Raw genomic sequence first — 14,970 nt, forward strand, 5'->3', positions numbered from 1 at the left:
TGGTAAGCTCCACCAGACACCTGGTTTAGAGCTTTTTCATTCCCCAGGAGTCCTCCTCCCTTCCGTGACACTCTCCCTGTGACATATGCTTCGATTTGGCTCTGGAAATGCCCCGCCCCACCATGAAACCATCTAGTCTTTTCCCCAGGTTACTTCTCTTGCAGTCACGCAAAATCAAGGCTGAGGCTCTCTGTCACGACCCTCGGCACATCACCTGAGTTCTAGGAGCCACTTTGTCAGTCCCCTTTCTGTGCCGCCAATGGGAGTGAGGGGTGGGCCTGGCAGAGACACACATGCCACCCTGGGCTTTGTGACAAGCCCTGGACTCTAATGGGTCAAACACAGGGCAAAGGCCATCCTCCATCTAGGTAACGAAGTGTTCATGATTCTGTGACAGCCAGGACAAGGGCAGTACGTTTGCAGTAGAATGACACTGCAAACTGGTGGACCTTAGTGTAGGGTACGTCCTGACCAGGCTTTAATAATCAGAGCAGCAGTAATGACAACAACGTTGCGTGTGTGCTTGCGTGTGTGTGCATGTGTGTAAAACTGGTGCAGTCCTATCCACTGTCTGATTCGGTCATGAGTGCCACATCCTCCCCAGAGTTGGGTTAGAGTGGACCCAGATCCCCAGAACCCTTTTAAACCTGGATGATTTAGAATTCAAACTGCCATCACTTCTCCAGACTAGATTAAATGCCACCTGGACTGATCAGATTCAACATCTTACCATGTGTCTGGTATTTTCTTTGCTACTTTATGTAGATAATTATCTTATTTAATCCTTTCAGCAATCCTAGGAAGAAAGTATTTTTATCCCCATTTTACAGAGAAGGATATGGAAGTTCAGAGATGTTAATAACTTGCTTCAGGTCACAGGGCAAATCAGCTGTGAAGCAGGTTTCAAATCCAGGTTTGCTTGACTCCAAAATCCATACTCATGCTACTCTGATGCATGCTACCGAGAGTTTTTCTGGGTCAGTAATGGGAAGAAAGTAGGGATTTTTACCAAATTTGTCTTAGGGACCCAGTATAGAAGTATGCCACTAACTTTGGGGTTTCCGGGCCACTTCCTGATAAGCGGCAGAGTTAGGGATGCTGAGGATGTCTGTGTGTTTTCTATGTACACACAGCAAGACAGACATTTTTTCCTTTAACATGTGTTTTGCTTTCTATGGAGAGAATCCTTTTGCTGACAGTCACTTTCTTTCCAAAGCTTAGAACATCCTAGGCTCTTTAGCAGAGACTACAGCTTTCAACAAGAAAAAGAAAAGGTTTTGGCTGCTCTGCCCCTTTGCGGTTCAAGTATAATTCAAAATATCTGCTTCTATTTGTTTGCCTTTTGCAAAACATCAAGGGCAATTTTGAAATAAATAGAAGTAAAACATTTGACTGAACCAAAAGATCCCAGTACCTGGCCATCTGAAAGTATTTATTTATTTGTTTAAACATTGCTGGAGTAATAGAAAATTTAAATGCACTTATCAAAGACCAAAAGTTCAGAGATTAAATACTATGTTAGAGTCATTCCTTCGAATTAATTTTGAAATGTTTTCAAAAACGAAGAACTTGCTGGGGAGACAATTATCAAGATCATAACAAAGTTCCCCTAGAAGATTAACAGAGCTTGGAGTTCATTGTGGATCTTTGCCTGTGTGGAGAAGAAACAGCCAAACTAGAGGAAACAAAACTGTCTCTATAGGCAAATTAAATTTTAGTGGATGTTCATGTGCACAGGTGGGCAGCAGCACCTTAGTCTAGTATGCTGTGATTGGGATCAGAGTCCTTTTCCATAAATGCGGCAGCATTGAGCAATATAATTCCACCATCTAAAATCTGATTGCTTACTTTTTTTTTTTTTTTTTTGAGATAAAGTCTTGCTCTGTTGTTCAGGATGGAGTGCAGTCACACAATCTTGGCTCACTGCAATCTCCACTTCCTGGGTTGAAGGGATTTGCCTGCCTCAGCCTCCCAAATAGCTGGAATTACAGGCATGTGCCACCCTGCCCAGCTATTTTTTGTATTTTTAGTAGAGACAAGGTTTCGCCATGTCAGCTAGGCTGATTTCCAACTCCTCTCGTCAAGTGATCCACCCACCTCAGCCTCCCAAAGTGCCGGGATTACAGGTGTGAACCACCACACTCAGCCTTGTTTGCTTACTTTTCAAAATAGCTCTGTGTGTGTGTGTGCGCACACGCGCGCGTGCGTGTGCGCGCGTGTGCATGGTAAAGTTTACAATGAAATACACATGTTTAGTATACATTCAGTGAGTTCTAATAAATGTGTACATGTGAGTCCCTCAAACCCTTATCAAGACATAAAGCATTGCCATCACCCCAGAAGCAACGGCAGTTCTGAATTAGTGCATTAGTTTTCCGTATTTTGGGACTTCATGCAAATGGAATCATATATAATACGTCGTTTTCTTGGATAAGGTTTCTTTGACTCAGCGTAATGTTTTCCATTCATTATCATCCATATTGCATGTATTAATAGTCCATTCCTTTTGACTGTTGAATAGTATAACCATTATATAAGTATTCTACACTTTCAGTTGGTTTATTTTCTATTTTCCTATTGATGGACACTTGGCTGTTTCCAGTTTTGAGTCAAATAAAGTTGCTAAGGACATTCTAGTATAAGTCTTTTTGTGGACACGTTTTTATTTCTCTTGAATAGATGTCTATGAATGGAATTGCTGAGTCATGGGGAAGGGAAATGTAAATGTCAGGATTTTTTTCCCAGGATTGTTGTCCCACTTCACACCTCCACCATCAAAATACGAGAGCACATCCTTGCTGCCATTAGATGTTATCGGTGACCTCTCATTTTAGTTTTAATTTGCATTCTTCTGGATGACTAATGACATTAATCATTTCATGGTTCTTTCCTGGCCATGTGTATATCTTCCTTTGTAAAGTGACTGTTCAAATCTTTTTCCATTTTAAAACATTGGGTTTTCTTTTTTTTTTTCCTTTATATTTTTTTTGAGATGGCGTCTCACTCTGTCACCCAGACTGGAGTGTAGTGGCGCAATCTCGGCTCACTAGCAACCTCCACCTCCTGGGTTCAAGTGATTCTTCTGCCTCAGCCTCCCGAGTAGCTGGGATTACAGGCAAGTGCCACCACGCCTGGCTAATTTTTGTATTTTTAGTAGTGACGGGGTTTCACCATATTGGCCAGGCTGGTCTCAAACTCCTGACCTCATGATCCGCCCACCTCAGCCTCCCAAAGTGCTGAGATTACAGGCGTGAGCTACCGCGCCCGGCCGGGTTGTCCTTTTGTTACTGAGTTGCCGGTGTGCTTTACATTTCTTCACATGGTGTATATATATATATCTATAAACCCTCTCCCTCCCTCAGGGAGTGGAGCCCCGGTTACCTCTTCTTTTTGTCTGTCTTTCTCCCCAGAATGATGCCAGGGATTCTTCTTTGTTTAGTACTATATTCCCAATGCTTCAGATTACCACTGGCACAGAGTAGGAGCTCGATAAACATTTACTGAAAGAATCAGTAAATAATCAAGTGAACTGACTTTTGGGTCTGATATTCAGATACGACGTTCTTGACCTTAATGGCATTAATTAACAAGGAAATTGAAAAAAGGATATTTAAATGGTATCCTTGAGGTATTACATACGCTTGGCACCAAGGACACAGAATACCTTCAGGGGACTGGACATGGTGGCTTATGCCTGTAATCCCAGTACTTCAGAAGGCTGAGGTGGGAGTATCACTTGGGCCCAGGAGTTGGAGATCAGCCTGGGCAACATGGTGAGACCCTATCTGTACAAAAAAAAAAAAAAAAAAAAATTAACCGGGCATGATGGTGTGCATCTGTAGTCCCAGCTACTTCTAGGGCTGGGGTGGGAGGATAGCTGGATCCTGGGAGTTCGAGGCTGCAGTGAGGCCTGATTGCACCACTGAACTCCAATCGGGGTGACAGAGTAAGTCCCTGTCTCAAACAACAACAACAAAGCCCAAAATAGAATACCTTCAGGGGATTTGTTCACCCAGGGGAGATACTGCTAGACTATCTCATGGAGTGGCCTAATTTGTCCCCATATATGAGCCCTCTAGTGTAAGTCATCATCTGCCACATTCTGGGACTATGCCCCCACTTCCAAGTCTTGGGTTCCGACCAGATTTGCCTAAGGGATGAGCAGAACATCTAGCTTTAGAGGGTTTTAGGTAACTTCACCCAGCTAATCCCACTGTGCCTTTAACCACCTCCCTCTTGGCCCCCTCCAACACTGATAATGCCTGTTCCCTGACCATTGGCCCCTCTGCCTGGCTCTGTCTCACTAGCAGGCCCATCCCCACTCTGTGCTCTGCCTTTCTTAGCACCCCTAAAAGGCCAGGCAGGAAAGGACGGGACAAGTTGATTATGACATCCCTTTCTAGCTCTAAGGAATTCAATAATTCTCATTTTCATCCCTAAAGACATTTACCAGCAGTTGTAAATGGGGCTTTCCTAATTTGACACTGAAAGGCCAGTAGGGCCCCCTAAGTCTTGAAGCCATTTTCCTGGTCCCAATCCAGCAGATTCCATCCTATTCGGTTTGGGGCATGTCTACAGTGAATAAGTGAATCATTAGCATTCACGTTTGTAGAGAACTTTGCCATTTGCATGTTCATATCTGTCATCTTATGTAAACTGCCAAACAGTTCTAGTTGTAGCCCTCTTTAGTTTCTATTTTCACAAAGTTTCTATTTCCCAAAGCAAAAAGAGGTGAGTTTTCATTTCTTTTTTTTTTTTTTCATTTTGGTTTCTTTTTTTTTTTTGAGACAGGGTCTCGCTCTGTTGCCCAGGCTGGGTCTCGCTCTGTTGCCCAGGCTGGAGTACAGTGGTGCAATAGTGGCTCACTGCAGCCTTGGCCTTCTGGGTCCAAGTGATCCTCCCATCTCAGCCTCTCCAGTAACTGGGACTACAGACACGTGCCACCATGCCTGGCTAATATGTTTTTATTTTTCATAGAGATGAGGTCTCACTATGTTGCCCAGGCTGATCTCAAACTCCTGAGCTTAAGCAATCCTCCTGCCTTGACCTCCCAAAGTGCTGGGATTACAAGCATGAGCCACTGCACCTGGCAGAGTTTTCGAAAACCTCCAGCTCTTGCTAAAAAAAGTTGATGCTTTCTTAGTTCTGGTGGGTATGCATGTGTAATATTTAAAAGGCTCATAGATTTTTACAGTTCAGAAACCTGGATTCTGTCTGTCGTTAGAAATTCAATTACATGCCACAGACATATATGAGTAGTTCCTAACCTTTTAATTTAACCATTATTATGGATTTTCCCCCCCTTGGATCACATGTTATTTTCTTTTAAGTCCACCAAAAACTGTATTTATTGGCTCACTTTACCTTTTTTATTCATCAGACTTATACCTCCCAGTCAGAGTTTAGAATCAGGATCAGGTAGTCTCTTACCTCACTAAGCTGATTTTATTACAGCCAAAATAAAGACATTTGATATTTGAATTAGCTTCCAAACCTAACAAGTGCATTTCCATTTCTGCTGGGCTTTTTGAAAGATTAAAAAGTTCATGCGTTGACCCTTGAGAAAGTGGAAGCAAAGTTTAGTTCTTGTGAAGGAGTAGCCCTGTGTGTTCAGGGACTTCACTCTTGCCTTGTCTGTGATGTCTGAATGGGAGTAACGGGGATATTACTGACTTTAACCCTTTTCACTGTGATCTGGGCCTTTCTCTGGCTCTATAGGGACTGGGGATCAACCACCCCCACCCTAGTATTTCCTCAGCTACTGGAGTATTTGGGTTCTCAGTTCAAGCTCATAGGACTTGGGGAGAACATGCATTCATTGAAACAAAGACATTCCCCTAAGGTGCAAAAGTTAAAATGTCATGCAACCAGAACTATTACCTAAAATCAAAAAGTGTCCAATTTGGATTATACTCTCAAAGGACCATGATGAGTATTCTAAAGTCAGTGTTTGTTTCTAAATTAATAGAATTAATAAATGTTATTCTGTTTGCCAATTATAGAAGAAGAGATACAGTTGGGGGAAGACTATTAATGTAATATGGAATTGTATTATAATTGTATTACTTAGCAGATTGTATTGCATGAACCAATGAAATTTGATGCTGTAATTTAAAAATAATTATTTTATGGAAGCAAAACTGCTTATGAATAACATTAAGTGAAATGCAGAATGAATAACTTAGGTATGTAGACTCACAGCTAAGAAATATATATACATGTAGCTAATGGCTCGGGGTAATCTGCAGAAATGAAAAAAATTATATTAGAATGGACAAGGGTGAGTCTCTTTCAAAATATTTTTTGTATAAGTTGTTACACCTATCAGTTTTGCAATTAAAAGTTTAAGATGGATTTATATTGGCTCCAGTGAAGAATATGTGTTTTATTAACTAATACTGTGCTTGATTTTGTCTTATTTTATAGGAGTACCAGCAGAAATCCACCAATGTAGTCTATCAGGCCCACCATGTGAGCAGGAATAAGAGAGGGCAAGTGGTTGGAACAAGGGGTGGGTTCCGAGGATGTACCGTGTGGCTAACAGGTATGTCATGTTCAGATATATATATATATATGTAGCAAACTGACATGTGACACAGTTTTATGGAAATTAGTGTAACGTATTACGTGCTTGTTTTATCATTAGAAGGAGGCTGAGAGATGTAGTAGAAAGCCTGGATATTAGTCCTAACCCTACCATCAGTGAGAAATAGAGTCAAGGTCAACTATAGGAATAAGAGTCTGATCAAGTCAACTGTGAAAGTCTCTAGTTGTCACTTTTCTCCTCTTTGGCAGGAAAGGATGAGACAAGATGATTATGACATCTGCTTTCAGTGCTGAGGGATTCAATAATTCTCATGTTCATCCCTAAACATATTTACTGGCAGTTATGAATGAGGCTTTCCTAATTTGACATCAAGCATTTGGCTGTCCATAAGGTGTTGGATGTTTAGAGATATTTGTTATTGTTGCCTAATGTTTTGACATTCTAGGAGACTATTTTACTTACTATATAAACTAACAAACAAACTTAAGAATCTGCACAAGAAGGAAAACTAGTAATTTCCATTTGGCTGAGGATTGCCCTTGTTTATAGAAATAACTTGCTGTTGCTGAAGTGACTGAATGACTCTCCCTTTTCTTGTGTTTTTATAGCCACAGAATGTCAAAGCTAAGAATTAGTGACAGAACTGGAATTAAAACCTGATTCCCAGTAGCTGGCCCCAGGCTATTACCTTGTACTCTGAGTCCAAGGTAGACAAAATTATGTCTGGACTCAAAAGGAAAATCCAATTTCATTTCATAGATAACAGTTTTCAAATGGAATGAGCCCACCTGCAAAACTACATTTATTCAGGTTATAAAATGTTTTCTAACCTGAAGCTCATTCTAAACAATCTGGCAGCTAGGGACCTGCCTTGCATCTTTTCTTGCTATCCTAGGTCTTTGCCCTTTTCTGTGCCAACCAGCCTCATTCTTGTCCTCTTCAAGTTTTTTCCTTGTGCCTTTGGTTTCCTGGTTTCATTCATGCCTGGACTGTGCATCAAAGCAACTTTCTGCAGCCTCCAGTGCAAGGACAGACAGTGAGCACGGAACCTGCTGTGCTCAAATATGCACCATCCGTCTGTCATTACTCCTGAAATGTTTCCCTCAACTCCCCCCAAGAGACGTAATTGCAGCAGTAGGTACAGCTGTATTCTGGAAGACCCCCTCCTGTTGTATGTTGCCCTTCATGCAAAGATCACTGGTGAAAACAACTTTCGTGTTGGGCTATACACACAAAGTCCATTTTCTCTAATGTGATACCCCTTGAAAAGAAAAAGAGAACTGGTAGAAGAGAAACATGTCTTTCTCCTTCTGTACTCTTAAAATGAATTATCTTTTCATTAGAGGAAGAAAAGAATAGATGGCAAATTTTAAAAATCAAGGCCGGGCTTGGTAGCCCATGCCTGTAATCCCAGCACTTTGGGAGGCCAATTCGGGTGGATCACCTGATGTCAGGAGTTCAAGACCAGCCTGGCCAACATAGCAAAACCCTGTCTCTCTACTAAAAATACAAAAATTAGCCGGGCATGGTGGTGCACGCCTGTAATCCCAGCTGCTCGGGAAGCTGAGGCAGGAGAATCACTTGAACACAGGAGGCGGAGGTTGCAGGGAGCCGAGATCTGCCACTGCACTCCAGCCTGGGTGACAGAATGACACTCCATCTCAAAAAATAAAAATAGAAAGTTAAATTAAATTTAAAAAACATTTTTCTAATTTATTTTTTATTCTTATGTTAAAAGGTAGGCTGTTGACCAGGCAGACCAGAAGAAACAAAATATTTTAAATCCATAGACTCAGATTTTAGCCCCAACTGCACCTCCATGAGCTATGTGACTTTGGACAAGCCAGTTAGGCTCTCTAAGCCTCAGTTTTCTTATTTGTACAATGAGAATAAAGACAGTACCTGACTTACAGAGGGGTTGATAGAACTAAATCAATAAAAGACAAATGCACTTTGCACAGTGCTTGGCACACAGTTAAGTTATCAGTAACTGTAATTAGTGTTACCTTAATGTATGAAAGTATGCATGCCAACAATCTGGTTACATATACTTACTGTAGTTTAACTCTTAGTTTCCTGAGAACTGAAGCAAAATGGAAGGACATTTCTGTTATTTCTCTCATTTTCTGACATGAGAGAACACACCAGAGATTCAGGAGTGCCATTTCCCCTACCCTATAACCTGACATAAATACTAAGAAGAATTTATCACCTACGTCTTTATTCAAATGAAAAGGAATAACAGAATTACAGACAATTACCTTAAAAAATGATCTAGTGACATTAGTGTTGACACGTTCTTCATATAGCCGTTTCTTCTAATGGTCCTCTGTCAAAGCCAAGGGCATGGCTTTAAACTATAACTAAAAGTATGGAGACTATTTATTTACCTTTTGCAGATCACCTTTCGCCCCCAAATCTTCCTTCTTCTGTGTCCTTCATTCCTGCTTTTTCCACCTTTTTCCTCTTTTCTGCTGTAGTCTTCTCTGTATGAACGTCTTGGCTTTTTTCCTCTGTCATGCCCAGCTGCTGTCGGACGGAAGCTTGGCACCATGAAATATTCTTAGGTTCAGAGATCTTTAGGACAAAGATCCTAAAATCCTAAAGGACTCATTTTGTTTTAGAGTGCTAGCCTTTAGGGGAGTTCAGATTTAAACTGTTAAATAATTTGGGCGGGTTGTGTTTCTGTCCCTTTCTTCTTATGTTCCTCCTCATATGGAAATTACAGTGTGTTCCCGATCCTTGTGCTTTGAAACCGTGGTGAAAGCCACATGGTAACTCTTTTCTCATATAAAGACTCTAGAGAATCTTTACACCTAAGAGTGTGACATATGGCAGCTCTGAATACATCTGCTCCCTAGCTCAGGCCGGCTTTCTGTCTTTATGTTTTGAGAGTCGTTTTGGAAACATCTCGAAGCCAAAGGACAGCATGCGGGCTCTGTGAGACGGTTGTTCAGTGGCATCCACAAGGGAGGGGGACTTACCATTCTCCAGGGGCTGGCTGTTCCCCTGCATTCCGGCTGATTGCTGACTTTGAAGGGGATATGAGACCACTGTCACCACATCTTTTGATTTTTTCAAGAGAATACGGTATCTGGATTTGCATATACAACTTCCTTTGTGCTTTGGAGACAAGGCCTCGCTCTGTTACACAGGTTGGAGTGTAGTGGTGCCATCACGGCTCACTGCAGCCTTGACTTCCCAGGCTCAAGGGGTCTTCCCACCTCAGCCTCCTGAGTAGCTGGGACCACAGGTGTGTACCACCACATCCGGCTATTTTTTTGTTTTGTTTTTTGAGGATGCAGGGTCTCACTATGTTCCCCAGGCTAGTTTTGAACTCCTGGGCTCAAGTGATCCTCCCACCTTGGCCTCCCAAAATGCTGGGATTACAGGCATGAGCCCATGCCCAGCCTGTATGACAACTTTCTAATCTTTAAAACACTCTGCAGCCCTAACAGAACACATCGAGGACCACATGTAGCCCCCAAATCTCCCTATTTATGAAGCTTGCTTGCTTTGAAAAGCTATAATCCTAACACAGGACAAATAGTTATTTCAAAATTTGACAGAAATGTAAGTATTTGCCTTGTAGTCAACTACACTGATTTCTTTCCTTTCTTTCTTTCTTTCTTTCTCTTTCTTTCTTTCTTTCTTTCTTTCTTTCTTTCTTTCTGTCTGTCTTTTCTTTCTCTCTCTCTTTCTTTTCTTTCTTTCTTTCTTTCTTTCTTTCTTTCTTTCTTTCTTTCTTTCTTTCTTTCTTTCTTTCTTTCTTTCTTTCTTTCTTTCCATTTAGTTATATTTAAAATTGCTAGATTAGTTCACAATTTGTCATCTTAAACTATCCAGGCTGATGTCAGTCTGCTTTATCTGTTCTGAACAGGTCTCTCTGGCGCTGGAAAAACAACAATAAGTTTTGCCCTGGAGGAGTACCTTGTCTCCCATGCCATCCCTTGTTACTCCCTGGATGGGGACAACGTCCGTCATGGCCTTAACAAAAATCTCGGATTCTCTCCTGGGGACAGAGAGGAAAATATCCGCCGGATTGCTGAAGTGGCTAAGCTGTTTGCTGATGCTGGCCTGGTCTGCATTACCAGCTTTATTTCTCCATTCGCAAAGGTAAAAAAAAAAAAAAAAAAAAAAGGCACTGCACACTATTCCCACACACAGTGCTAGTGCTCTCCAACTGCTAGGGGAAGGAATCAGGTAGGGTGGGCCTAAGAATGTCTCCTTTCAATTTCCCGACTATTTCTTCCCCCCATCACAGGCTCTCTCATTTCCTCTATTTAATATTGGTTACGTAAAGAGAGTTCCTTCCTTTCCAGATGCCAGGGCACCAGTGGACATAAATCCTTCCATGTTCACAATTATAAGGAACATTTGGTCAGAGTCGAAGGGAAGAGAAAGTTAAACAAGAGAAACTCTAAAGCTCTGTAATTTTAGTTGTCAGGAAAAGGATCTAGCTAAAGAAAAGAGCAGTTCACAGCCAAAGCTTCGGGTTCTACGTGTTTAATGCTGACATCACTGAGGTGGAGTGTCGCTCTTCTTTTAAGTCAGGAAATTTCTGGGAGCCAAACATCAGATGTAGCTTAGAACACATCCTTTGAATGCAATGCTCCCATATGGCCAGTGCTTTCCTGCTAGGAGGGCCTATTTTCCATCATTTTCTGTGAAAGTCCTTGAGAGAGCTGTGTTTACCAGAGTGAAATTTCTGGACTTTCTCTCAAGCACTCTGCAAAGCACAAACGCCAGTGTTATCTCAAGGCTATTGAAAACCAAAGTACACAGTGTTTTGTGATTTAGAATTTCACCATGAAACCTCTTTTTACATTCTTAAACATATTGCTTTTCAGGATCGTGAGAATGCCCGCAAAATACATGAATCAGCAGGGCTGCCATTCTTTGAAATATTTGTAGACGCACCTCTAAGTATTTGTGAAAGCAGAGACGTAAAAGGCCTCTACAAAAGGGCGAGAGCTGGGGAGATTAAAGGTAAGAGAATCGGCTAGCAGCATCTTTACCAGTTACTTAGGCTGTCGGTCCTTATTTTGTCCTCAGAAATCTGCCTTGAGTTTCAAACTCTCTTTTCCAAAATTGCATATAACATGCACAACTTTTTATCGCATCATGATATATTCAATATGCCCAGAGGCTTATTAAAATGTAGGGTTTTATTTTTAAGAATTGTCATCTCAGCCATATGCAATGAAGTTCAGAGAACTAGAATGGATATTTATATGTGAGTGTGTGTGTAGAGGAGTGTTTCAGAGTTCTTCCTTATTCTTGTCTTCCTTTTTGATTTTGATCATCTATAGAGGGCTTCAACTTACCCAGCCAGATTTTGTTGACAATTTGGGGCTGTCCATGTTGAAAATACAGCTATTTATTTTCTTACTTATGGCTAGAAGTCAAGGATGGCTGTTTGGCCTTTTCTGTTAAAATGTGAATTTTCAGTTTAATACATTATTCCAACATGTGTTTTGCCTTATTGATTAAAAAGGTTATTCTGTCAATACAGATGTGATGATTGTCACCCATATGCCTTGCAGGATTTACAGGTATCGATTCTGATTATGAGAAACCTGAAACTCCTGAGCGTGTGCTTAAAACCAATTTGTCCACAGTGAGTGACTGTGTCCAGCAGGTAGTGGAACTTCTGCAAGAGCAGGTAGGTGAACCGGTTGTCTTTTCTTTATATGTTTAATAAAATCATGAAAGACAATCTATGCCTCCTTACTGAAGCATTCTTTCTATAGTTTTCATTTCAAGTTTTTACCAATTCTGTTTCATTTCAGAACATCGTACCCCATACTATAATCAAAGATATCCACGAACTCTTCGTGCCGGAAAACAAACTTGACCACGTCCGAGCTGAGGCTGAAACTCTCCCTTCATTATCAATTACTAAGGTAAGTGGGTGCAGACTGGTCAAAGAATTAGGCTTAATATCAGTCATTATAATTTATTTATAATTACTCTTAACAATAAAAAAGATATAAATAAGGTGCACTTAACGTCCACAAATAAAACACTCCTTTTTTGCCAAGTGTTTTTAACTTCTTCTCCAAAGAAATCTTTCACCAAGAATTGCCACATGATCAATGCCATGTATGGAGGTGACTGGGAAAGTAACTTCTGTATTTGCATTGGACAATTTTACATAGCTGTCATTGTACCAGTAAGTACATCTAGTAGAAAAATATAGCCAAACCAGGATTTTTGTGGATAAAAGAAAGAAAGAATAAACGATGAATTTTCAACTCAGTTGCATATTTTGGGAATAGATACAGCCTAAAAATGTTCAAATAAGTCATCTCAATATCTCAATATGAAATCTTTTCACCACTATTTCATAAGTAAATTTCTGAACTTAAATCTTTCTGGCCCTTAGATCATGAGTTAGCATAACAGTTGGGAACACTTAAAACATAGAAGATTCTGCCCTTATCCTCTTGTTAACTGAATAAGAAAGGACTTTCTTGGGGCCAGATGCCTGGAAAACAGAACTTATGAAAATGTTCAACTGCTTTTTGTGTTTTGCAGCTGGATCTCCAGTGGGTCCAGGTTTTGAGCGAAGGCTGGGCCACTCCCCTCAAAGGTTTCATGAGGGAGAAGGAGTACTTACAAGTTATGCACTTTGACACCCTGCTAGATGGTATGTTTTTGTTGTTGTTTCTTAATCTTTGTTGTTAAAGGAGAAAAAGAATCTTTCCCAGAAGTTTTGCAGGAACAGGAAGTTAGTCTTTGGTTTGCAAATGTTATTGCAAAACTATTTGGATCATTTACAGTGTGCTCCATTCTATTATGTTTAAGCTTCCATTTTTAGGATTTTTTTTTTGGTTGTTCTCAAAGATTGTTCCTTTAGAACTAAGGAACTGAAAAATGGTTCTTAAGCCAAGAAAAACACAAGTCTGTTTCACCTCTACTTGCTCTTTGTTGGTGCTGATATTCAGAAGGTAGCACTCAGAAGTACCATTGCCACCTGCTAGGGACATTCCTGGGGCAGCCAAGATGAGGTCAGCACATGTTCCTGACCTCCATGGCACCCGCCACCCTCCAGGTTGCTCGTGTCAAGCATTATTGCAACAACTGCTTTCTTTGGTGCATGCTGAAGTATCAATGCTCATGCCCACACATGAAATATATTAACATGGTTTCATCCACTACACCCTAACAAAAGAGCATTAAGGCAGCTTTCTGGCCACAAGCTGAATGGCTTTTAGAAAAGCGATTTGGTCAAGCTCAAAAGCATGTGTTATTGAGAAGACTTCCGGACCCTTCTATGATCATTTCCTTCCTAGAACTGCCTGAGCTCATCAAATAAACTCATCTATTTCAAGACCTTTGGGGAATGGCTGCTAAGTGGGGAAGGAGTAGGGGTAGAGTCACACTGAATTTTTAATACTGAGCCAGGTTCCAAGCCTTTTAGAAAGAAAAATCAAATAAGACGTTTGTTTTTGGAAAAGATATTCATGTCCTGTGTTTGTGCCTTTGCCTGGGGAATGGGGCATGAACTCAGAATCAGAACTCAAAGACTGATCAGCATGGACCCTCTTGCCTTATTCTTTTGCTGTGACAGATAACACTCCAAAACCTGAATCCCTCACTTCTCAGATTAAATAATATTCCCCAAAGACACTTAGTTTACTTCTAGCTTGCTTTAACAACAATAATAATCCATATCTCTATACCACGTCTCTGTTTTCAAAGCATTTTCTCGGGCATTATTTCATTTGATCCTCACAAAAACCCTAGAAAATAGTTAGCAATTATTATCCCATTTTACAGATGAGGAAACTGGCCTCAGATTCAGTGATTTGCTCAAGTTCATAACATTCATAAGTGAAGGCCCAAGACCAGAGTCCAGAATCTTAGGACTCCTGGCCCAGTGCTCCTTACATACCAGGCTGCTCTCCTGATGTCCTTTCCAATAGAATCTATAAGGCCTGATGGTCTACAAGGAAGGCTGACTTTTATCTTGATGTCTTGATTTTGACACATGGTGAACACTGGCTGCCTGAAGTAAAGGTCATTGAACTTAGCAGCTAGCCATGAGCAAGAGGTTGATTTTGAGCATGTGAACAGAGCTGTGGCCAAAAGACAAGACAAGTGAACTACATTGAAAGAGCGGGCCTCATTACAGACAACAAGGTGCTGTTGACCTTGGACAAGCATTCCTTTCATAAAGAAAAATACCAGGGTGGTGGAAGTAGTTGTAGAGGTCAGTGTTAATGGATATCAGGGGTCCTTAGCCTAGGATCTAGGACTTCAGGGTGGGCTAACAAAAAATCCTAGAGGCAAAAATGTTTGTGTTTTGATAAGGGAAGGAAGGAACATTTTCCTGGGTTGAGGATTTATGGCTTTTGATAGATTCTGTTTTTTCCTTTAATGTTTTTATTTCTTAGAGACAGGGTCTTGCTCCATCA

General features: G+C 40.9%; 1 protein-coding gene and 1 long non-coding RNA gene across 5 annotated transcripts in view; one reads left to right on the plus strand and one right to left on the minus strand.

Annotated features, from left to right (window-relative positions):
• The window catches only part of LOC141407706 (uncharacterized), a 23,430-nt gene extending 14,226 nt beyond the window's left edge, over window positions 1-9,204 (minus strand). Inside the window, exon 1 of the long non-coding RNA XR_012417921.1 lies at window positions 8,938-9,204. This is a non-coding gene — a long non-coding RNA (uncharacterized lncRNA). The remainder of the gene's footprint in view (window positions 1-8,937) is intronic.
• Window positions 1-14,970, plus strand: part of PAPSS2 (3'-phosphoadenosine 5'-phosphosulfate synthase 2) — an 89,535-nt gene that overhangs the window by 43,390 nt on the left and 31,175 nt on the right. For all 4 annotated transcript variants that reach the window (XM_005565877.5, XM_074002158.1, XM_074002159.1 and 1 more), the window contains exons 2-7: window positions 6,427-6,544; window positions 10,428-10,663; window positions 11,398-11,536; window positions 12,094-12,212; window positions 12,340-12,453; window positions 13,088-13,199. In XM_005565877.5, coding sequence (XP_005565934.1) covers window positions 6,427-6,544; window positions 10,428-10,663; window positions 11,398-11,536; window positions 12,094-12,212; window positions 12,340-12,453; window positions 13,088-13,199 — 838 coding nt within the window. The remainder of the gene's footprint in view (window positions 1-6,426; window positions 6,545-10,427; window positions 10,664-11,397; window positions 11,537-12,093; window positions 12,213-12,339; window positions 12,454-13,087; window positions 13,200-14,970) is intronic.

This window comes from Macaca fascicularis, chromosome 9, assembly GCF_037993035.2.
Source record: "Macaca fascicularis isolate 582-1 chromosome 9, T2T-MFA8v1.1".
NCBI lineage: Eukaryota > Metazoa > Chordata > Mammalia > Primates > Cercopithecidae > Macaca > Macaca fascicularis.